This window comes from Equus asinus, chromosome 2 (assembly GCF_041296235.1).
Source record: "Equus asinus isolate D_3611 breed Donkey chromosome 2, EquAss-T2T_v2, whole genome shotgun sequence".
In the NCBI taxonomy this organism is placed as follows: Eukaryota; Metazoa; Chordata; class Mammalia; order Perissodactyla; family Equidae; genus Equus; species Equus asinus.
Window position 1 is genome coordinate 153,649,468 of NC_091791.1, and position 25,223 is coordinate 153,674,690.

The window sequence follows — 25,223 nt, forward strand, 5'->3', positions numbered from 1 at the left end:
GAAGATATTTGGAATGTAGACCATTTGGAATTAATATACTTAGAATAAACCTTTTTTCCCCCGTAGGAACGAATGATCACACACTTTGAAAGGTCCAAAATGGAGTAAAGAATGGGAAGATGTGCAGTTGAAGATGGCTAGTATCTGGGAAGAGATCAGCTTCTGTGTCAGTCTTTACACTACCCCATGGGATTAAAGGAGGCAGCGACATCCTGATCTGTTCTTTGATCTTTGTGCATTGGAGCTGGCCAGAGGTGTCAGAGCAAGGAGGACTTCTCATTGAAAACAAGTTCATAGGATGAGAAAAATCTACAAGTTTCTTATTTACAACATTGATGCCCCTTTCCCTCCCATACTCTGACATGGATGTTTATGCAACTTATGTATGTTGTTCCTGAGCCTTCTGTAATGTTTAAATTGTTTAATCTGTCAGACTAAAAAGTTTAACATCTTCTAAAGAACTGTGACATCAACACCGTAATATGTAATCTCCAGGAGCAACTGCCTGTAATTTTTATTTATTTAGGGAGTTACATAGGTGATGGGGGAAATTGTAAATTATCTTTCCATTTCCTGGGAAGCCAAGGTAACATCTTGCAGAGGTAGTTTTGAGAAAAAAAAAAGAGTCCTTCTGAGTTAAGGAGCCATGGTTCTATGAATGATGAAAAGGACAGCAAAAAAAAAAAGAAACTGTTACAGTATGATTCACATCATTTAAAAAAGCAAAATCAAGTGCAATTTTGTTTACAAATGGTGTATATTAAAGATTTTTCTATTTCAGATGTACTTTAGAGAGAAATATTAGCTTAACTCTTTTGACATCTGCTATTGTGACACATCCCATTGCTGGCAATGTGGTGCACACTCCCGAACTTTTAACTACTGTTTTGTAAGCCTCCGAGGGCAGCACTGCAGAGACCTAGGCAATGCTTTGTTTGCCTTCTGCCATTCACTGGGTGATGCACTCCGCGCAGAGAGGCACTCCATCAAAGTGCTTGTGAGTGAGCACCCTGCTAAAGGGACTAATGCTTCACAAGCAGGAGCTAACACAAAGGAAACTGGTTCTCCTGGCTTAATTTAAACAGTTTTTCCTGCATGAAGTAGTGTGGAGGCCCTGGACTGCTGCTCATCCTTTAGATCGACTGTTCTTGTATCTGGTATTGGTTTAGAGACTGTTTATAAGAGACATCACAAGGTGATGGGATTCATTGGAAGCACTATATTTCTGTTTTAATGGTTTTGTCCAATTTTGCCTTCTCAAGATTTTTGTTCTACATAGAAAGTTCATGCCACTTTTTAATATAAAAAAATTTTAACAAAATTAATATATTTTTCTCATTTTTTTCCCTAGACTTTCTCTAAAGACCCTTCTTTCTCTACAACTCTCTCTCGTGGGAATTTTCCTTCCGTGGTTTTTATTCTGTCTTATCTTTTGAAATCAATGACCAACACCACCACAGTTTTCACTAAGTCATACTGTAATGGAAGTGTTTACATTTATGTAACATTTCTCTATAGCTGTTTGCTGTGGTGATTTTTTAAAAAATCCCCGAGGCATCATCTCTAAGGAACAATATGAAGAACTGATTACTCCCGGGTTAACACATTACCAAAAGGCTGCTGTTATGTGCTTTTGTTTTTTCCTACTAAAACTTAGCAAGCGAGTAATCGTTATAATGCAGCAGGAGAGTTGGTCACATATCTTTTGAGGCTGGTTAGATGTTGACCTGAGACTAGGGGAAAAAACCCTAATGTGTTAAGCAGGAGTGTATAGTACAAATTCTCTAGCCTGGGATCTGCTTTTTTCTGCTTTATCTTATGGCTGCTTATGTTACTGTGATTGGGTATATGTATCATTTTTTAGAACAGGTTCAGAAGAAATTTATAGTTTCACACTGACCTGTTACCTTAGAGTTTAATTGTTGATTTTGGTCTCAGTCTTTGGACCTGGAACTGCTAGGTATTAGACCTTCTTCCATTACAGCAGCTGGCAAGTCTAAATTTTCAAGGTGTTGGGTTTCTGTGGTGAAAATCAGCCATAACACGAGATTTGTTTAGCAATTCTTGTGTTTCTTACTACTTGAAGTGACTTCATTTGATTATCAGATACAGCACTTGGTAAAGATGGGACAATATTCCTAATTTACAGATGAAGAAACTGACATTGTGTAAAAGTAAAGTGACCAGGCTCAGTTTTTTTACTTCTATATCATAGACTCCTTTTCTTTTACATTTTTGCTTTCAACCTTAAATGCTTAATTTTATGACACACCTGCTATCTTCTTCGGGGGAAACTGCCAGATACAGATCATCCTTGTGGTGGTTCTCAAACTTTAAAAGTGCATGGATTCACCTTGGGGACTTACCCAAACACAGACTGCTGGACTCCCTACTCCAGTTTCTGACTCAGTAGGGCTGGAATGAGGCCTGAGACTGCATTTCTAACAAGTTCCCAGGTGATGCTGACGCTGCTGATTTGGGAACCACTGGCCTACAATCACCTTTAAAATGCAAGGGTAAGGTACTTGAACTGGTTGGGGTTATTACTAAAACCATTTATCGAGTGCTTAGAGTGTGTCAGGCTTTGGCAAGCGCTCACAACGCTAGTAGATACGTAACACTACCATCATTTTGCAGATAACAAAACTGAGGCCTCTGGAGATTCTTAATTTCTTAAACGTCACAGGTCATCTCCTAAATAGATTTCCATCCCAGGTCTAACTGGCGCCAAAGCCCGAATTCTTCACCACCACGTTACACTGCCTAAGGCAATGCTAAGATTAAGATCTTTTTCCTTTCTCGTTAACCCCTTGGCTACTCGGGCTCCACTCGGGGAAGTTCTGGGTGCCAGACGAAGACTCCCAAGCACCCGGCCATTCCTCGAAGGTGCATTAGCGGCCGGGGCGGAAGGGGCGGGGCTTGGGCGGTGGAAGGGGCGGGCTTAGCCCTGCAGGAAGTCCGCTGTTGATGATGGCTCTGTTGCCGAAGGGCCTGTAGCTGGGGTCGCTGGCCGGGTCCTGGTCGGCCCTTTCCTTGGCCTGGTTCTGGCCCGCGCCGAGCCCGGCCCAACTCACTCCGGGTGAGACTGCCGCGACGATTCTCTGCTCGCCGCCATGCACGACGCCTTCGAGCCGGTGCCGATCTTAGAAAAGCTGCCTCTGCAGATCGACTGTCTGGCTGCCTGGGGTGAGCCGAGGGGCCGAGGGGCCGAGGGGCCGAGGGGCCGAGGCCAGGTCAGCGCGCGAGCAGTCCGGACCTTTCACGAGGCTAGGGAAGTGGTCAGGCGTCTGGCTGTGTGGGCTCCGGTCGGACGCTGTCCGAGAGGGGCCTGGGATGAGGAGGGCAGAGCACTGTAGACAGCGAGGGCGGTGGGGCTGTTTGGCCCATCCCCACAGACTCAGGCATCTTAGGGACGTTCCACTCGCCCTTGCTCTCGGTACAGAGATGGAGGTTGAGCTTTCCTTATGAATTGTGCTCAGTTTTGGCTTATTTCGATTCCCAAGAAGTCGTTAGTTTGGAGGGACAAAAAGTGGGAAGTTCTCAGCCTGCCAGGGCCTTGAACTTGTCCAAATGATTGTGTTGTTTTCTAGGTGAAAGACAGCACTTTGTGGGGGCGTTGAACAAGTTAACGCCATATGCCTTTTTTCCCTTAGTGATCGCTCGTCATTCTCATTACTGTTGGTAACTCACGTTGTTAACTCTAAACTCTTAACCTAGCCAAGTGGTTGATTGCCTTCTCTTCAAAGTGCCCAAGTTACCCAGCTCTGTGGGTAGAAGAGCTGTCATGACATCTAACCCATAAAAACTTGCATAATCCTCTTGGGATTGGCCAGTGCAGAAAGCATGGTCTGGCATCTCTTGAATGCTCCAGGATGCATATGATTTAAGGGGTCTAAACCTTGACTCTTAACTATGAACATTATGCTCTTTTTTTTTCCTTTTTCTCCCCAAAGTCCCCCGGTACATAGTTGTATATTCTTCGTTGTGGGTCCTTCCAATTGTGGCATGTGGGACGCTGCCTCAGCATGGTTTGATGAGCAGTGTCATGTCCGCGCCCAGGATTCGAACCAACGAAACACTGGGCCGCCTGCCCCGGAGCGCGCGAACTTAACCACTCGGCCACGGGGCCAGCCCCTGAACATTATGCTCTTATCTATGAGCAATTGTGTCTGCTCACAGCCACCGAAGAACTGACAAATAATTTAAATCTTTCTTGTCAGTGTCTGGGTCGGAGAAATCCAGGGCCGTAAAAAGGTGGCTCAGAACTCTAATCGTATCTTACACTGAGCTAGGGAGCCATGATGGGCCTGGTGGAATCTTGGTGGTGGCTGGCATCTTATCCATCCTCTGTGGATGTGGCACCCGGTCAGCCTTGCAGAGTTCTTCACTGCCTCTTCAGTAGGGTGCTTTCACTACAGATCTTCATGTTAACGTGCACCTCTCCTGTCTTTAGGAGCCCTGGGCCTCTTTAAAATCACACCTCTGCACTAAGCTGTCCTGGTCCTTTTCATTCCCCTGTTTCTTCATCAAATATGTATTAAGTACCTATATGGACCAGTCTGTCTGGTAGGGACAGGAATACAAGGATGAGTAAGAAACAGTGCCTGTGCTCCTAGGACACACAGTAGAGGACAAAGATGTATGAACAGATTATGATACAAGTTAAATGACACAAGAGACATATGCTGCCTATTATGGGAACATGGAAGGGGGTACCCAACTCAGCCTAGGACATATGCTGCTGAAAGGAGGGATGGAGCTGCTTACCACACTTTTCTTAGCTTGTCAGAATCCTTGACTCTCATACCCTATGGGATAGTAGTACGTATAGCTCAACCTCTTCACCAACTCCGCTTTGTTATGGTAAAGATTCCCTACACCTGTGCTTCTCACGAACATTGTTTTGAAATGATAGGTAGCTTTTCGCCTGCCTTGATCTCCAACCAAACAGGAAAAGTGCCCTTTGCCTCCTAGGATGCTGTGGTAGGTATTGGGCTATAAAAGGCCATTTACTACCCCTGCCTCCAAAATACTTTATTTTAAGATTTTAGCAGCAACATTTCTATTTCTAGTCATTACTCCTTTTATCTCTGCTGTGTCCTAAAGTGGAAAGTTCATCCAGGAACCTCCAGGAGCCAGATCACGCAGGGCCAGACAAATTTGAGCTGGAAGATGTCGTAGAGATGCCATAATCTTTCTCCTTGGAGATGGAAATGGTGAGGATACTGATGATGATGACTTCTTCCTAAACTCTAGAGTTATAGAATCCAGCTGTCTTTTCAGCATCTTCACCTGGATGTCTAATAGCGTGGCCAAAACAGTTCTTGATTCCATTCTCCCAAAACATGCTTGTCTCTCTGTATCCCACACTTCAACAAATGGCGTTTCTCTTTACCTATTTGGCTAATGCCAAAAGCCCTGGAATCATTCTTAACTTCTCTTATTCTCTTATACGTCACATCTAGTCCATCAGCAAATCTCATGTACTCTATCTCTAGAATAAATCTAGAATCCAGTCACTTCTCTCTATCTCCACTCTTTCTACTTTTGACAAGGCACCATCTTCTCTCATCTGAACTACTGTAGTAGTCTCCTGACTGATCACCTGGTGTTTACCGTTGTGCCATTTTTAATTTTCTGTTCACACAGAGGCAGAGTGATCCTTTGAAAACTTAATCTAATCACATCTCTCTTCTGCTTAAAACCCTCCCGTAGTTTCCCATCACAACTGGAATAAGTTCCCAAGTCCTTACCATGGTTGGCTACATCTGACATGATTAGACCTCTGGTTATTTGCCTGACTTTATCTCCTATGCTTTTACCCCTTGCTCCTTTCTGGTACTAGTCACACCATCTTCCTTGTTCCCTGAACACACAAAGCATGTAAATACCTCAGGGCCTTTGCACTTGCTGTTTCCACCACCTGGCACTCTCTTGCCCTGCATACTACATGGCTCATTCCTCATCTCATTCAGGTCTCTGCTGAAATATCACGTAAATCAGCAACACCTTCCCTAAGTATCTTATATGAAAGAGAATGCCTCATCTACCATTGTGCTATTCTCTTACTCAGCCTTATCCTTCTTATCATGGATTGCCACCTAATGCTATTTTATGTATTATTGTCTCCTCCAATCGATATTAGAATATAAATTCCTTCATAGCAGGAACTTTGTTTTGTACATTGCTTTATTTGCAGTGCCTGGAACAGTTCCTGACTCATGATGGGTATTCATTATGTATTTAATTAATTAATAATGGTATTAATAGAATAGCCTCCATTTATTGAGTATTAATCTGTATTAAGCTTTTATGAAATAATAACTCCATTTTGCAAAGGAAGAACCTGAGAATTTAAGTAATTTTTCCAAGGTTACATACCCAGTAAATCATGTCTGCTTCTAGAGCCTGGTTCTCAAACTTTAATATATATTCCAAGCCTGTAAAAAAATGCAGATTTGTCTGTATGTGTATTTGTATGTGTGTATACACAATCATATTTACTTATTCAAAGAAACAGTGGAAAGATAAATCAAAAATTACTGAAGTGGTTACCTGTAGCAGAAAGGAGAGAACATGGAGCGGGCAGGATGGGAGCCCGACTTCTCAGTTTTAGCTTTGGAACTATGTAAATGTCTCATGTAATAAATTAAATTTAAAAACGCAAATTTCAGGGCACCACCGCAAAATCATTGACTCACAATCTCTGGGAGCAGGGCTCAGGAATGTGCATTTTTAGTAAGTCCAAGCAATTCTGATCTGCCTCATCAGGATCCTACACTTTGAGAAACACTGTTGTTTGCCCCATGACCCAAAGAAGGGCCGTGACTACCACCTTATTCATCTCTGTATTCCCTGCAGTGGCCAGCGTTGGGCCGGGAATGGAATTGTTTATGACATGAGGTTGGACTGGGTTGCACTGTTGGACAGAGCTTCATTAGGGTAATTATGAGCAAGAGGGCCCAGCCTTACTCACTTCCCAGGAGGGATCAAGTCCAATCTTGTGGCCCGGAATTGGGCCATCAGGAATTTTCTAGGGCTGACTCTCGTTTGTTTACGTGTGTGTTACCCATTTGTGTAGTGTGTTCTACTTTCTGATATGCAGTGTTGAGCTTCAGAAGGCACTGTCTACTCTGTGCTGTGCCTGCTCTGCAGGCTTCTCATTCTGTGTGTCTTGCATGCATGGATGTGTTATATGGTGACATGTTACAGAGCATGCAGGCCCAACATGGGTCAGGTCCTCTGGCCACCTGAGCTCCCACTGATTTCTGTAACCAAATCAAGCCTCTTCAGGGTTCTGTGCTATTATTATGTCTGGATGATACACTGTTTTTCCTTAAAAGTTTGAGGATTAGGAATGAGTATGTGTGTGGTGCTTTCACTACTTAAAAGAGAATTGTTACAATATTTTGCATATATGATAAATGCATTTTTCCTCAGTACCTCCAATGGAAAGTTTGAGAAGGGTCAAATAAAATTTCAATTAAAAATATTCTTTACAAATTTTGGTGAATTTATCTGATACTGTTTTATGACCAATAAGGTAGGCATTTGATAAGAAACATCTATTGGTGAATAAACATTTCAGTGAAAATGGAAAGTAGACTCTCCAGTGTCATGCTTAGGATTTTGACTTCATATTTTGGTAGTGCAGCTTCATGAGGATTTTTTTTTTTTTTCCCCTAAAGATTGGCACCTGGGCTAACAACTGTTGCCAGTCTTTTTGTTTTTTTTTTTTCCCTGCTTTATCTCCCCAAACCCCCCGTGTACATGGCTGTATATCTTAGTTGCAGGTCCTTCTAGTTGTGGGATGTGGGACGCCACCTCAACTTAACCACTCGGTCACGGAGCCGGCCCCTCATGAGGATTTTTTAAGTCCCAGTGTGACAACATTGGCGGTCTGCTTTAAGTAACCGACCGTAAACATGGAAGGATGTGTAGACTGAGACCAGTTGAGGCCATCACGTGGGTCCCTGGAGAGACTGTCGGGGAGAGGGCTGTTGTGAGGTACCCTGTAGAGGTGAAATTGGCAGGCCTTGGCAGACTTGGGAGGAAGCTGAAGCTGTTAAAAGAGATAAAAACAGGACCTGGCAGGGGTCTGGGAGGCAGAGTGGAGAGGGAAGGATGGGGAAGATGGTCAACATTAAGTTCACCTTTTGATTATAAATTTGTATGTTTGTTATAAGTGCATTTTAAAAAAAAATTCCACTTCATTTTATTTATATCTGAAATTTCAGTGGGTGTCCCCAAAATCAACCTCAATATTCCAATTGCTCAATATAGTGATATCTGTAAGTAGAGTTCTAAACGTAATATCTTTTACAAAGCAAGCATTGTGAACTGAATTTTTTTCTGTGTTCTGCTCCAGTATAAATCTCCAGCATTCCATTAGAGCTGGGTGTTATTTCTGATTTCCATCTATGTCGTTAAGAGCACACAGTGTCTTACTTTCTGTGTCCTGCCTCTGCTTTAAAACAAAAAAATAAAAGAAGACAGGATCACTCTTTCTGGAAGACTAAGGACATCAACCTGGAGAAATGTTCCTGATGTGGCTCCTGACCTGTTTTATAACTAGAACCGCTGCCTTTCAGACAACCGCTGGCCAACACCCATTCTTTTGACGTGGGATCCCTTACCAAGTGCATTACAGCAGGTGGTTAGGGATCAGACCGATTGGGGTTAGAATCCTGCCTCTGCCACTTACTACACGTGTGACTCTGGACAAGTTACTTATCTCATGGGCCTCAACTTCCTCGTTTGTAAAATGGGGATTTTAAAAAAGGACATACTTCAAAGGATAGTTGTGAGGATGAGTGAAATAACATGAAACGTGCTTAGCATTTCCTGCTGCTCAATAAAGGCTATCTATTTGTCCCGTTATCCAATATTTTATTTTTCAAAGGATCAGGAGAGCTTATGAAAAGAATGAGTGACCTTTGTGTTACAGCATCAGAAAGCTGAGGAAGCATCTGCACATGCTGAACTTCCCTTAATGATTTCATAGAGATCTGTTAGGGTAATTATTTAAATCATTTTGGAACCTCTTTATATTTCGCCTTGACGAGTGTCTTCCAAAATGAGGACCCTGAACCAACAGCATCAGCGTCACCTGGGAACTTGTTAAAAATGCAAATTCATGACGGGCCCTGTGGCTGAGTAGTTAAAGTTCTGTGCACTCTGCCTCGGTGGCCTGGGGTTCACAGGTTCGGATCCCGGGTGCAGACCTACTCAGCTCATCAGGCATGCTGTGGAGTCTTCCCACATACAAAGTAGAGGAAGACTGGCATGGATGTCAGCTCAGGGCGAATCTTCCTCAAGCAAAAAAAAAGAGGAGGATTGACAATGGATGTTAGCTCAGGGCTAATCACACACAGACACACACACACACACACTCAAATTCCCAGGCCTACTTCCAAAACATTCCAAAACAACTGAATCAGAAACTGAAGGCAGGGCTTCAGTTTTGTTTTGTTTTTTTTAAAGATTGGCACCTGGGCTAACATCTGTTGCCAGTCTTCCTTTTTTTTTTTTCTGCTTTATCTCCCCAAACCCCCCCTGCACACAGCTGTACATCTTAGTTGCAGGTCCTTCTAGTTGTGGGATGTGGGATGCCACCTCAATGTGGCTTGATGAGCGGTGCCGTGTCCGCGCCCAGGATCTGAACCCTGGGCTGCCGCAGCGGGCATGCGAACTTAACCCCTCGGCCACGGAGCCGGCCCAGGGCGTCAGTTTGTTTTAACAAACCCTCAAATAATTCTCAGACACATTAGGGTTAAGAACCACTGGCCTAGACCATCTTCTTTTTTTTTAATAAGAGCTTTATTGGAATGTAATTAATATATCATACAATTCACCCATTTAAAGTGTACAATTCAGTGGTTTTTAGTACATTCACAGAGTTGCCACATGAATTTTAGAACATTTTCATCACCCTAAAAAGAAACCCTGTCCACATTAGCAGTCACTCCCGATTTTCCCCCAAGCCCACCAGCCCTAGGCAGCCACTAATCTTTCTGTCTCTATAGATTTGCCTGTTCTGGACATTTCATAGAAATAGAATCAGACAATATGTAGCCTTTTTTGTCTGGCTTCTTTCACTTAGCATGGCAGGTTCATCCCTATTGTAGCATGTAACAGCGCTTTGGTTTTTTTTTTTTTTTGGGAGGGAGATTGGGCCTAGCTAAGGTCTATTACCAGTCTTCCTCCTTTTGCTTGAGAAAGATTGGCCCTGAGCTAACATCTGTGCCAATCTTTCCTCCATTTTGTATGTGGGATGCCTCTGCAGTGTGGCTTGATGAGTGGTGTAGGTCGGTGCCTGGGATCCGAATCTGTGAACCTGGGCCACCGAATTGGAGTACACTGAACTTAATCACTATGCCACTGGGCTGGCCCCAACAGTGCTTCATTTTAAAGTCTGGCTAATGTTCCATTGTATGGATATGCCGCATTTTGTTTATCCATTCTTCCGTTGATGGACATCTGCACTGTTTCTACCTTTTGACTATTACAAATGATGCTACTATGAACATTTATGTACAAATTTTTGTGTGGGCATATGTTTTCATTTCTCTTGTGTGTATGCCCATGGGTGGAATTGCTAGGTTCTATGGTAACCCTATGTTTTAATCTTTTGAGGAACTGCCGGACTGTTTCCCAAAGTGACTGCACCGTTTTATATTCCTGCCAACAATGTGAGGGTTCCAGTCTCTTCCTATCTTTGTCAACACTTGTTATTATCTGCTAGACCATCTTTTGAGATAATTCTGTAAATTCGAAATGCTGTGGCACTTCTTATTTCCCCTAAAGTAAAACCATTGAACCTTCAAAGGATGCCTTTTAGTTGTTATTTCTGAGATTAGGTACGTAGTTTCATGTTTATGCTATCCATTTTATGATTTTATAAACTTCCATCATGTTTTTAGTCAGTTTAATTTTGAAACAGTAAAGCCAGAGATGTTTTTTATTCTCTAAAATGTCTAGCTTAGTAATTGTAATAAATTAAGTAATAAAAAAAGTAAATAAAAAAAGTAATAAATACTTTTTTGTTTGGTTGATTCTCAAACATATCTTGCATATAAACATTCTTTACCTTTGCAAATCACCTGCTATCAAAAGCAATTCATTTTCCTGACCCGTTGATTTCTGATTACAAGCCCCAGCTAAAGAAATAGGGTCTTACTAAAGCTGACTGACCTTTCTCACAGCTCTTTTCTTTTCCAGAGGAATGGCTTCTCGTTGGAACCAAACAAGGACATCTTCTTCTCTATAGGATTCGGAAGGATGTTGGTAAGTGGCAACTTTCCAGGACTGAGAAAGAGGCGGCTTACTGCTCGTGTAAAAAAAAAAGTTTTGATTGTCAGCTAGCATACAACTGTGACATCAGTGATTCCTGGGCCGTTAAAGGAGTGATTGGGGGTTGGGGTAGTGCAGTGGGAAAGTGGGGAGAAATGTGAGAATCTCCAGCGTTTGTTGTTTTTTTGGCTATATCTGGGAGATGGGGCTGGATATTTCCCCCCTTCTCACTTCTCGGAGACTCACTGTCAGAAACAAGAAATAGTACTGATGGGAATAAGATTCTTATGTAAATGGTGTGGTAGGAAACGAAATTAGGAGTCATTGATTTAAAAGATCTTGTTAACTTACGGGGGTTAGGCTGGGACAGAGAGGCCCTGGGTTTGAGTCCAGCTTTATTTCTTGGCTGCGTGGCTGTTGAGTAGGTCCTTTCCAATGTCAATTTCCTCTTCTATAAAATAGTATCTTTGTCACAAAATTGTTGGGGTCAGGTGCAAGGGCTTTGAAAACTAAAGCTCTAATCAAATGTGACTTTGTCAGTAAAAATGTAGACTAATAAGTAAAAGTATTTGAAATTTATTCTTTTAGAGTATCATCTAGTGGGAAAAAAGGTACCTCACTCTCTTTTCCTAATTTTATTTCTGTGCTTTCTTTATGAAAAATTGATGTGTTTGGATATTATACCCTGGAGCTACAGAATCTGTAGAAATCTGCTGTTAATGACAGGCTAGGTTGAACCATATGAAACTGTCTCTATTTGACCATATTAGAAAAAAACAAATTTCCTAGCTTTCAACCTAATAGCTTAAGGTAAGAGTGGAAATAGAACCTTCTCTTTGGAACCTGGAGCAGGGGTGGCATTGGAGAAAAAGAGCATTAACCAGTGTAGGGGAGGAAAAAATTCCTTTTCCCTCTACCCATCTAAGGTTCATTGGCTGTAAATTAGATTGACAAAAGACAGATTAACAAGAGAAAAACAAGCAGAAGTTTATGAACATGTACATGACACATATACATGGGAGCACTCAATGATGAGGGACTCAATGGGGTGGTTAGAACTTGGGCTTACAGAGCATCTTAACAAGCAAAGAATAAATTTTTAGAGAAGCAACAAGACAAGACAAAGAAAAGGACTTTGGTGGCCAGTTGTGGGAAGACAAATGTACGGGGGAAGCTGTTTGGAGATGTTTGTCATGTAGATCCCTCTGGGCTCATAAGGGTCTAGAGTTATCTCCAGTGATTAAATTCTGTCCTTTCTGGTGGAGAGGGGAGTGGGGGATACCTTTGTACATTTATGCCCTGCTTTTGGGCAATTTGAAGTGAGTGAGCAGAGAGCTTCTCTTGTGTGTGCTTCTTCTCAATTGCCTTTATCTCAAAATAATCCTTATGCCAAAGCAGCATGTTTTGGAATGGCACATTCTGCTGCCCTCGCTGGTGCGGCAGGGGAAGAGGAAGCACTTGGTCAGGTTCTGTGGTGGGATAAGGAGAGAAACCAGAAGATCAAAACAGAGGGTTTATTTCATTTCTAAGTGTTTCAACTTTCCTTTAAATCAGGAGTCAGCAAGTTTATTCCAAAAAGGACCAAATAGTAAATATTTTAGGCTTTGCAGGCCATAAGCTCTCTGTCTTGACTACTCCACTGCCGTTGTAGCAAAAAAGCAGTCGTAGACAATGTGTAAATGATGACTGTGTTCCAGTAAAACTTTATTTGCAAAAACTTTTGGAGGGCTGGATTGGACCCATGGATGGTACTTTGCTGGCCCTTGCTTTAAAGTTTTAGTTCTCAGAGCCAGAATATTTGCATTCTATGACATCTACCCAGTCTATAATTTAAAAACTAAGCTTGCCTTGGATTTTATTCAGCATTCAACAACTGTGTTTGGACTGTCTACTGTGGGCTCAGATACTGTGCAGGACAGGGAGATAAGAGAGTCTGATATTCTTACCCCGATAGATAATTCGTTCTTTGTGCCATCAAATAATAAACACTACGATCAAGTGATTTATTTAGTATATCATTTCTGTATGGGTTTTGAGGAATTGAAAACTAGACTGTAAAAATAAACCATTCAACGTAGTATAGACTCAAACTGGTAATATTAGTGTTAATCTGACTTGGAACCCTGTTGGTGACTGCTCCTTGCCCTGTTGTTCAATTCGCCATGGAACCTTTGACAAGTTATTTAATATTCTTGGGCCTTGCTTTCCCCATAGGTAACTTGAATAACAATATTAAGCTACCTTAGACAATTAGGAAAGGAAACTGGTTAGAAACTTCACTTCTCCCTAAACCCTTAGAGAACAGTTCAGTTCTGGCCCAGCTGTGGTCTGCTTAGGGACCAGAAATAGACCTGGGCCACCATGAATCATCTGTGGAACTAACTTGGTTTCTAAATTTGAGATATTTCAAACCTAGATAGGGCTGCAATTAGACTGTCTTTCTGAGGAAAGGGAGAGAGTAATAAGATGTTATAGAAAGACTAAGATTAAGGGGACTGGGTTCTGATCTGCTCTGAGCTGATCCTTTGAGCTCATAAACATCTCTTGGCCTCATTCTACTCTTAAACAGGGGTTAGGTTAGTTTGCATCTAAGGCCTTAATAATTTTAGGTTTACTTCATTGGCACCGTCACCCTAGAGCAGCAGTTCTCAAAGTGTGATCTGTAGACCCCAGGGGGTTCCCAAGATCGTTTCAGAGGATCCACAAGGTCAAAACTAAGTTCACGGTAACACCAAATGTTATTTGTTTTTTTTCACTGACACTTACTGACATTTGCACTGATGGTACAAAAGAAATGGCAGCTGAAACTGCTGGCCCCTTAGCACAAGTTCAAGGCAGTGGTCAGCAAACTTGTTAGTACCAAACTGTGCTAGTGGTCATTGTGTTGTTCTTCAGCATGCACTCACGGTGGTTTTTGTTTTTGTTTTTTTTAAAGCCAGTTTCACCTAAGAATGTTCTTGGTGAGGCAGTAAAATTATTCTTTTTTTATATTTTGACCTTTTAGAACACATCTTTTTAATAAGCTCTGTGATGTAATAGGAAGTACCTTTTTGTGTGACAGGGTAGGAAACATTATGGTTGTCTGGTGTAAAAGTTTTTATGTGATTGAGTTATGAGCTGAACTGGCCACTTTTTCATGGAGCATCACTTTTGCTTGAAAGAGTGACAGATAGACTATGGTTTTTCAGACCCTTTGGGTATTTGGTAGGTGTTTTCTCAAAAATGAGCAAAAAGAACCTGTCACTTCAAAGAAAACAACTGGCAGTATTTGTTGCTAATGATAAAGTTAGAGCTTTCAAGAGAAAATGAGAATTGTGAAAAAATTGTTTCTGCCCCTAGGAGTTTGACAGCTTCTCAATACTTCAAGATTTTTCTGATGAGATTTGGGGTGATTTTTTTTTTTAATCCTATGACAAAATGTGCTAACATTTGGAAAATCTGTATAACTCAATGAACCTATATTTTCCAATGCATGAAGTTTCTAAATCATGTGTGAGTAACAGATTCATTCAAAGTGTAAGATAGACCAATGGATTTTAATCTAACAGAAAAGTTTATTAATAGGTTTCAGATTCCATATTGTAAGAAATTCCACTTGTCAAGTTTTGGTATAGTATCAAAGAAGATGCACAATTATCTGAAAAAGCTATTAAAATATTCCCCCATTTTCCAACTATGTGTCCTTGTGAAGACAGATTTTTGTCATATACTTAAGCCAAAACAATGTATCAAAACAGATTAAATGCAGAAACAGATGTGAGAGTCAGCTGTCTTAAGCCAGACAATAAACAGATTTGTAAAAATGTAAAGCAGAGCATTTTTTTAATTCATAAAAATAGTTAATATTCCTTAAAATATGTTATTTATGCTAACGTATAATGGACTTATTACTGTTATTTTATTTTATTTTTTTTTAAATCAAGCAATGCATTTTTTTTTTTAAAGATTTTATTTTTTCCTTTTTCTCCCCAAAGCCCCCTGGTACATAGTTGTGTATTCTTCGTTGTGGGTTCCTCTAGTTGTGGCATGTGGGACGCTGCCTCAGCGTGGTCTGACGAGCAGTGCTATGTCCGCACCCAGGATTCGAACCGACGAAACACTGGGCCGCCTGCAGCGGAGTGCGCGAACTTAATCACTCGGCCACGGGGCCAGCCCCATATTACTGTTATTTTTAAATGAGTCAATAAATACATCTTTTTAAAATTTCTTGGGGGGCCAGCCCGGTGGTGCAGTGGTTAAGCGCACACATTCTGCTTCTCGGGCCTGGGGTTCGCCCGTTCGGATCCTGGGTGTGGACATGGCACCTCTTGGCAAAAGCCATGCTGTGGTAGGCGTCCCACATAGAAAGTAGAGGAAGATGGGCATGGATGTTAGCTCAGGGCCAGGCTTCCTCAGAAAAAAAGAGGAGGATTGGCAGTAGTTAGCTCAGGGCTAATCTTCCTCAGGAAAAAAAAAAAAATTTCTTGGTTTTAATTTCTGATATCGTAAGTAGTGATAGATATAACCCATGTAAAAGTTTCAAGGTCCTCAATAATTTTAAGATTATGAAGGGTTTCCTGAAACCAAGAAGTTTGAAAATCTCTGCCCTAGATAATTCTGCTTATATAGAGAATTGTTAGAAGTAATAATAAAGCTCTTTTCAAATACAGAACTCTTTTCAAGCAGGAAGTGGCTGAATTACTTTTTTTCTTGTGAAATATAATGGCAGAATCCAGGGCATGTTCTTGAATCTGCCAGAGCTTCAGGGCCCCTTCTTTATCTCCTCTGCTGAGGCACACATGGAGGAAGTAAGACTAGCTTTGGTGAGACGGGCACTTGGGTCTGCTCAAAGAATCTCCACCGACTTCCTGGGGGCAGGGGCACAGCTAGCTGCGGGGAGCAGCCTGTGGGCAGCAGTGTGGACAGTCTCTCCATGAGCCGGGAGGCAGGTAGCAGGGTTGTGCTCAGCACACAGGCTTTAGATCCAGCCCCAGGTTTGCTTCTGGGTTGTCTCACCATACTACCTAACTGCTTGACCCATCAGGTCTCTCACATGTAAAGTTGAGTAATAATACCTCCTTCTTGGGGTGGTTGTGAAGTTACAGAAAATATACATAAATTTTTAAACCCAGAACCTGGCACCTCATTGTTGCTTAGTTAATGATAGCTGCTGTTATTATTATGATGACTATTCTTTTTCTCACTCTGGTGACTTTTGAGGCTGAATGTTTTTGCTATCCCGGCACGGCTGGCTTCACATGTTTTTATGGAATATAACTTTCTTCCCCTTTTTCACGACAGTGCCAGCAGATGTAGCATCACCTGAAAGTGGCCGTAAGTGTAGATGCATTAAATTGCTTTAGCTCTGGTTATGGTCTTGAGCGTTTGCCCTGTCCTATGAGGCAGGGCATACGGTAGCTGCTAGGATTCAGTTGGTCTGCGTCCAAGGATGCTTTGGGCTGGGTTTCATTGCTTGGGCTCTTATATGTGACTGTTACTTTGTACACTCTTTTTTGTGAAACACTTTGCCAAGGTACTATTTTGTAGGGCAAGACCTTCAGACTCGTAAGTACCTTGCAGCCTCAGTAAACTTCTGTGGTGTGATCCTTTCTGCTAATGCCAAGTGAAGGTGCATGGAACTCTCTGGTTTAAAATTGGAGTTGAAAGCAGCTTACTATGCTCAGTGAAGACTTTAGGTTTTAGAGCTCCAACTAATGGTCTTTTAGGAATTCTGGAAGATTCTGTAGGAGAGCAGTATGCAGCAGCACTTTTTGTTGTAATTTTTATATGTATCCCTGTGTTTGGAAATGTGAGTGTTTATTTCTTTTCCATAGGTTGCAACAGGTTTGAAGTGACACTAGAGAAATCCAATAAGAACTTCTCCAAAAAGATTCAGCAGGTAGGCAGTGATGGTGGTCACTACAAGAATATTTGACTTCTATGAGACCATCTCAAAGCTAGGAGCTTGGCAACGTTGTTTATTAATCTTTGAATCCTCTGCTCTCTGTCCTCCCATGTGCGCAGGGATCTCGTCCAACCGTCATGTGGCTGAGATCCTCTTTCACAAGCAAACTTTATGATTGCACATAAATATAAGTCAGATCCTTTTCAGTGGTATAGGCTCTTTAGTCACTTTTTAGTACTGTAGTTAAATGAGCAGTTGCTAAACCTTGTCAGAAATGTTTAATTGAGTCTAATGATTTGCTATTTTCCAGATCCATGTGGTTTCCCAGTTTAAGATTCTGGTCAGCTTGTTAGGTAAGAAAATGTAGGTTACATTTGTATTTCATGTGTCAAAAAACAAAAGCTATGCCCTAATTAACACTTTTGTGGTTAATTTGGTAGTAGTTTCTTAACAATGAAATTGGCATGTTCCAAACCAGATACAGCAGGGCATGCAGGTAATAAAGGGAACAATATCTCTCATGAACTTGAGCTCTCCTCTGCAAGGAGTGTCACTTCATGCATTCAGTAGTCGAGCAAGTATTTCTTGAGCCCTCTTCCAGGCCTTGGGGATGCCAAGTTGGATGAGGCATGGTGTCTGTCATTGAAACTTATGTTCTGATTATGAAGACTGAAATAACAGAAAGTAATCATGATACAATGTGATAAGTTACAATGGAAATTTATAGAAAATATTGTGGGATCTTAGTAATGGGAGGAACTATATTATCTAGTGGATGATTAGAATTTCAACAGAAAGAGAGAGGTAGGCAGAGCGTTATAGGCAGAGGGAACAGCTTGGGCAAAGGCCTTGAGATGTGATCAGACTTTACATATGTAGTGGCAAGATATCAGGTGAGAGACAGATTAGAGCCAGACTATTCAGGGTCTTGTTTGAAAAGCCTTAGTTTCACGGAAGGCAGCCAGTGAGGTTTTCTTGACAAGCACAGGACTAGAAACTTGCCTCACCCTCTGTACTGTTCAGTCCGGGGTCCAAATAGTAAAATCTTCTTTAACTTAGTTCCTAGATTGAGGGGAAACATTTAAAGTACCTAAATCTTCATGACTAAAACTAGATATGAGGCCCAAGTGAAACTATTTTGCTTGCTTACCTGGAAAAGAAATCCTTGTCATGGGTTTGTACAAAATCCACAGGGGCTTTCCTTTCTCTTGTTGGAGCCTCCTATTCTAAGTAGCTCTGAAAGCCGTTTCTTGTACAAATATTGCATCACAAATTTCCAGACTTGAGAAAGACAGAGTATAAGAGTGTTTTAGAAGTGAAAGCTCTTTTACTCAAGCCAGCCCAAATTTCAAGGAACAAAATATCCAAGTCCAGAAGACTGAATGACCTCTTAAGGATTTTGTAATGTGATTCTGGTAACAGACCAGAATAAATTATTGTTAGTTAAACTGAAGGTGTGTCTTCAACCAGCCTTTTCCATTTGGTTCTTCTGATTGTTACACAGTATTTTTTTGTCTTGAAGGTGGCTATACTAGAGAATTGTGATAATTTCTAGTGATGTTTTACCTCCTTCCAAACAGAAAATAATATTTATGTCCATGACCTATTGACATTTCAACAAATCACTACGGTTTCAAAGGCAAAAGGAGCATCACTGTTCACATGTGACCTCCAGGTAAGTGCGGGCAAGGTGAAATTTGACTTTGTGCTTTAATAAATACCGTCTTCCCTACGTCATTCCCACCATTAGTTGGGAAGAATAACATTGATATCCAAACCCGGTAGAGACTCCAAAGGGAATGTTTGATTTTGGATTGTATTAGAGAAGTTTCCCACTGAGCATGTGGTCTGAAATGGGAACATTTGCATTCCCTGTGTGTGTACTGCTTAGGGTACCAGGCATCTGTATGGCAGGAGGCAAACTAACCAAGGATAAAAACACTTGTCATGGACACGCCATGAGTGGGAAATCGAGACTGTAACAGTATCACAAACATGGTGATGGGACATGAAGTTGACTCTTGTTCTAAACATATCATCGTGGTCGTTGTCTTTAGGGAGTTTTGGTTATTCAGGAAAGATGTTTCTCCTTATTTTTGCCAATTCATCATCTTTACATTCTTCAAAATCTGTCTCACCCCTCAACTCAGCTTTGATCACATTTTAGCATTTATGGTCTACATTGACACTGCATTGTTTTATGCTTAGGCGTTTTCTTTCTCCCCAACTCCTTTAGAGGATTGAAAGTGGCCCTGCTGTCACTGACACACACTGATCCCTGACCCAGCATGTGTTGACCATGTGTTGACAGCCATGAGCGAGAAACATTTAAGAAAAAAAGGAGGAAGCGGTTATGTAGGTGAAGGCCTGCCCCGGGATTTTCCTCTCTGAATTATGAATGTCCACAAGACTTGCTGGGGCTGGGGCCTTTGACTGGCAGCCCTGGGGGAGGAAGTGTTCTTTAGCCTGTTGTTTCTGAGTACATCTTAGAGAATAGTGTTTTTTGGGTCAACTTGTCTGGCTTAGTGCCTTTGTATTACAGGAGATTTTCAGATTAGTAGCCATTTCAAGGTAGAAAATCTCTAATGTAGTTGTCATTTCATTATGGAGTTGTTATGTCTACATCCTCATTTACTTTGGGTGTCTCTTCCCAGCACACAGAGACTGGTGAGGAGGTGTTGCGGATGTGTGTGGCTGTGAAAAAGAAGCTGCAGCTCTATTTCTGGAAGGACAGGGAATTTCATGAATTGCAGGTACATTCCGCTGTTGCGTGGTCCATGGGTTGGGTGGGAGGTGCTGTGGTTGACCTACAGCTTGAAAGACTTCCTGTTCAGTTCTAGTGAAGGTGAGGACCCCAGTCTTGGAGCTCTCTCCAGATATAGTGCTCTGCTATGACTATGTGAAAGCTTATTCACGCCCGCTCATCCAAGTTTCCTGGTTTTCAGAGGCAGGGGCAGTACAATTCTACAACATCTATACAGATTGGTTTATTTCAAAGTGGGTTTTCACCTTTTCCAAATAAACCTTGCCCAGTTCGTGGGTGACTTAGATTTTTATTATGGGTGGTTCCCTCACCTTGTGCTTATAGAAGTGTATTCAGACGAGGGTGAGGGGCGTTTTGCAGAATGGGGGTGGAATAACAGGAAGGTCATGATTTTTTCTTTCAACATCTTTCCCATTGAACTCTTGCTCTCTTTTTCAGGGGGACTTTAGTGTACCAGATGTGCCCAAGTCCATGGCATGGTGTGAAAATTCTATCTGTGTGGGTTTCAAGAGAGACTACTACCTAATAAGGGTAAAACTTATTATTTTGCAAATATCGTCAGTTTACCTTGGGGAAGATGATTATGTGCTTCTGAACTACAGGTCAAGAGACTGCCTTAAGTAGAGTTTTTGGCGTAATAGGGTTTGTGTGTGTATGTTTTTTATTTTTCATGTTCTCAGCATCTCCCACAAATAAGATGTCTGTGTATCTTCAACCAGGCAAAGTCAACTCTTAATTCTCTACATAGTGAATTATCCACATCCTTTATCTAATTATTGGGATAGATAATTAGGACTTCTTGCCCTGTCCAACAGCATTATTGTGGACTGCTATCTTGAGGCCTTAGTGCTCAGGAATTACAAACTAATTTTAGTATTAATTTAAGTATTTTTAAGACTTTGAGTCTCCCCCCGCCAAAATCTTGTAGTGTATTTGTTTTAAAAATTATTTTCACTGATTTTTTTCTCCCCAAAGTCACATGTGTTTATCATAGAAAAGAGGAAAATAAAGATAAGGAAAACAAAGGAAGTGCAAATCACCCTTAACCCTCCCCTCAGAAATAATCACTGTTAACCTTTTGGTTTATGAGCTCCCACGCTGTTTACAAAAATATCACATTATACATGTTATTGTATAACATGCTTTTTCCCTTAACCTAAGTGGTAAATGTTCACAACATTGGCTTTTTTTCCTCCAGTATGCATTCTGTATGTAGAAAAGTTTGATATACCATTCACTTCCTAGAATAATCTAAATTTCTTAGCTGTGTACCCCTCTCACAATCCAGACTTGGCAATTCTAGAAGCCTTTCTCCCACCTCCCCACTTCCCTACCCTGCACTGTGTTAGGTCTTCATTTTTATCTAGTTAATATATTTGTTTCATATTTATGTTGTTGGAATATCCTAATTTTATCAACATCAGAGTTGCAAACTCGTGGAGAAGTCACTGTTGTGCAGCTGACTGAACAGGTGCTGAAGGCAGTCTGTGAGGGGTGGGGGGGGGGGGGGGCTGAGCCAAAAGATGAGTGGGGCTCTCATTCCTCTGATTAGCTAGGATGCTGCCATCACCTTCTTGAGGGTAGAGTCTTTTGAGGGTGGGAAATCTTGCTTTAGGACAAGGCTATTCAAAAATTATTCATTTATTTACATACAGTAAAATTCATTGTTTTTCATGTCCATTTCTGAGTTTTGGCAAGTGCCTAGAGTTATGTAACCACCACCACAATCAAGATTCAGAACAGTTCCATCACCCAAAAAAATTCCCTCCTGCTGCCCCTTTGAAATCCACCCCTCCTCCTGCACCCCAGCCTCTAGTAACTGCTGATCTGTTCTTCGTCTCTTATAGGTTTGCCTTTTCCAGAATGTCATATAAATAGAATCGTACAGTATGTAGCCTTCTGAGTCTAGCTTCTTTCACTTAGCATAATGCATTTGACATCCATCTGTGTTGTTGTGTGCGTCAGGATATTCTTTTTTTATAGCTAAGTAGTATTCCATGGTATGGATGTACTAGTTTATTTGTCCATTCATCAATTAAGGACGAAGTTGTTTCCAATTTTTAGCTATTATGAATAAAGCTGCTATAAATATTTGCATATGAGTTTTTCTATAAACTTAAGTTTTCATTTCTCTTGGGCAAATGCCTAGGAGTGGGGTTGCTGGGTCATATGGGAAGTGTATATTTAATTTATAATTATGAAACTAACAAACAAAATGGCTGTCCCATTTTGCCTTTTCGCCAGCAGTGTATGCGAGTTCAGTTGCTCTGCATCCTGGCCAGCACTTGACATTCTTAGTTGCCAGGCAAGATGCTTGTCTCTGTGTTAGAAAAAAATAACTGGTTCCACATTGTGATGACAAAATCTGTCATAACAGACTATAATATTTCCTTATGCCAAACAAGGAATATTATTGGCTTCTGTAGGTTTTGAGTTTTATGTGGATTTTTCCCGGGTGAGTTCATGCCTCTGGCCGGAGAATGCTGGGTGACTCACTTTGTCTCTTCCTGTAGGTGGATGGAAAGGGGTCCATCAAAGAGCTCTTCCCAACAGGAAAACAGCTGGAACCCTTAGTTGCACCTCTGGCAGATGGAAAAGTGGCTGTGGGTCAGGATGATCTCACCGTGGTGCTCAATGAGGAGGGGATCTGCACACAGAAATGTGCTCTCAACTGGACAGACATACCGGTGGCCATGGGTAAGACCGCCATAGCTGCTGTTTCCCACTTTGGGCTGGGGTTGTGTACCATCCCTGCAGAATGGAATCCTCTTTATAGCTTTAGCAGACTGTGGTTTACAGTGTCATTCACTCTCAGTTCCCCTTCTAAGTAGACGAGTGTCTTAGGGTTATTAAAAATGAGATATTCTGTTTTTGTAGAAAGCTGGGTTTTGCCCCAGAGGGGGAAAATTGTAAACAGAATTATACATTTTAGGAAGTGATTGTCTACTGCTATTTTTACTTCTTAGTTCCTTCTCTTTTACTTTATTTTTAATGGTTTTATTGTGTCCTCTGCCAAATAGACTACATTTGGAAATTATTGGAAATTCCTTATTTATTCCTGTAATACATGTAACTCAGTATTGAAGGGTTTTTGATGTGGTGGTTATTGCTGCTGGGGTTTTTGTGGTTTAGAGGCACGGACTGCATTTAGGAGTCAGCCCCTCTCCTCCACAGTAGGCGTTTCTGCTCTTGCACCTGCGTCAGGCTCCCAGCTCTCTACAGTGGTATTGTCTAGAAGCACATTTTGGTCAGAAGAGTGAGCATTTTAATAATAGTTACTGCTGTAGAGTGGGGCATACAAATGTGCCGTCTTTAAGGACTCTAGCTCTGGAGATGAGGATTACATTTTGGATAAAGAGATAAAGCAAGGCCCTGTGTGGAGTGTTAAATTGGGTGAAGTGAGATTGACTAGTTCAGAAAGGGGAAGTTCATTGTTCACTGAGTCAGGAAGAAGTTTCATTACACAGGTCAGACTGGACTAGACCAGGCAGGGAGTTTGGGATCTGGCTTGGAGAAAAATTCCCTTTCCTTCTAGGCAGAAAGAATAGTTTGAAAAATGAGCAGAAATGCAGAAGACCTGCTGATTTGTGAGAGGGCGTTCCAGAGACTGACCTGGGTGTTCCAGAGACTGACCTGGCGAAAACAGGTGGTCCAGGCAGTGGAGGAATAAGGATAGGGCCAGTTGTTGGGGCTCATGCGAAGGTCTGGGAGGCCATTAGATTCCTAAATGGTAGAATGATTTGATAAAAGCATCATGTTTTAGGGTGGTTATTAGGTGGTGGTTAGAGATTAATAGACCAGAAGGAAGGTAAATCAAAAGGATAGTATTTTATAAGGCCCGAGGTTATGTATATTAACACATTTGAGGGCCTAAGAGCTGCATGATGTTCCAGGGACCCTTGTTTTCCCTCAGAAGAGGAACCTTGGTAGATTCGAGGAAGATGTGTGTAATACGCTTGGAGTGTGTTTCTGATCCCCAGTGTGAGAGTTCTTGTTTTAAAACCTCTGTTAGCACCCAGTGGCTTCAGCAGTGTTTCTCAAAAGCGTTCCTGTGCCTTAACATACTGAGGGAGAGGACAGTCTTTCTAGATAGGCTAGGAAAATCACCATCTGACAGGAGGAAGACTAAACTTCTTAGAATGGTATACATTTTAAACTTCACTTATTCTTCTGTTCTCATCTTTACCACTTCACCCAGGCTTTGGTCATTTGGGCTCCCCCTCACTGTGCCATCATCCATGCTGTTGCCTTTATCGGTGTCCTGCTCACGTGACAAGGCCTTGTTCGGCGGCACTTCCTCTGTGAAGTCTTCTCTGACCCGCCGGCAGAATTAGTCACCTCCCCCTTGGCCCTTCCATAGCCCTTTCAGGTTTCTCTGTCGTGGCACCCACACTGTCCCACAGACGCACTTAGTTGTCTGTCTCCTCCTCTCGTGTAGGAGCTCCATGAGCTCTGGGCTGACATCTTGATCCACTTGAGTAGTGCCTGAAACGTCATAGCTTCTTAGCAGATGTTTGCTGAATAGATGAATCCCTGTCATTGTCAGCTACTTCTTCTATGCCTGCTGCCCCCTGGCCACTCTGGCAAGTTTTGAAGCTACAAAGAGATCCAAACCATCTTTGTTGTCAAAGAGTTGGGGAGACTGAACAAATGATAAGATATGACAACCGAAAGGGTTTCTGTTATAGATTACCTTTTTTATTAAATTAGGCCTTGTTAAGGTGGGCCAGCTTAAAAAATGACAGAGAAATTTTACATATTTATACAAATTAACATTAAAGAAAATTGGACTAGCTTTTAAAAATGAGGCTAGCATAAAAAGAAAAGAAAAAAATCCAATACAAAAGAACATGCTTTTTAATTTCAGGTAAGATGAAAAATATCAGCATAATAACAAAAGCATTCACATTGATGGAAGTATTACTTAGGCCTCAGTTCCTCATTTCCGAGTTCCCTTCTGCCTTTGAAATTTTATTGTACTATTCATTTAGAATATAAATTTCAAATATAAAATGAAAAACTTTTTATCAGAAAGTAGATAATGAGGAAAATAAATTCACAGCAAGTTAGCCATACTAAGAAACTATTCTTAGGAATATATTCTTTGAGGTTAAATTTCTATGTGATAATTATGCCATCTAGTGGTTCATTTCTTACTAAATTTTTTTACTTTTTAAAATTTTATTTTTTATTGTAGTAAAAAACGCAATGTAAAATCTATCATCTTAACTATTTTTGAGTGTATAGTTCAGCAGTTACATGTATTCACGTTGTCGTGCAACA

The 25,223-nt window shown here is 41.4% G+C and overlaps 2 protein-coding genes across 20 annotated transcripts in view; both read left to right on the top strand.

Moving 5' to 3' along the window:
- Positions 1-1,321, top strand: part of TMEM87A (transmembrane protein 87A) — a 36,151-nt gene extending 34,830 nt beyond the window's left edge. For all 16 annotated transcript variants that reach the window (XM_044765088.2, XM_044765092.2, XM_044765090.2 and 13 more), the window contains one exon: positions 67-1,321. In XM_044765088.2, the coding sequence (XP_044621023.1) occupies positions 67-76 (10 nt within the window). In that variant the 3' untranslated portion in view covers positions 77-1,321. The remainder of the gene's footprint in view (positions 1-66) is intronic.
- A 1,598-nt stretch (positions 1,322-2,919) lies between these two features.
- Positions 2,920-25,223, top strand: part of VPS39 (VPS39 subunit of HOPS complex) — a 41,488-nt gene continuing 19,184 nt past the window's right edge. The window contains exons 1-10 of one of the 4 annotated variants that reach the window (XM_070503089.1): positions 2,936-3,186; positions 4,916-4,983; positions 5,107-5,216; positions 11,221-11,286; positions 17,106-17,170; positions 17,487-17,529; positions 18,757-18,851; positions 19,831-19,929; positions 20,379-20,471; positions 22,454-22,637. In XM_070503089.1, the coding sequence (XP_070359190.1) occupies positions 19,861-19,929; positions 20,379-20,471; positions 22,454-22,637 (346 nt within the window). In that variant the 5' untranslated portion in view covers positions 2,936-3,186; positions 4,916-4,983; positions 5,107-5,216; ... (3 more) ...; positions 18,757-18,851; positions 19,831-19,860. Of the gene's footprint in view, positions 3,187-4,915; positions 4,984-5,102; positions 5,217-11,220; positions 11,287-16,572; positions 16,606-17,105; positions 17,171-17,486; positions 17,530-18,756; positions 18,852-19,830; positions 19,930-20,378; positions 20,472-22,453; positions 22,638-25,223 lie in introns of those variants that run through there. The other 3 variants (XM_070503074.1, XM_014857319.3, XM_070503099.1) reach the window with 3 other exon arrangements.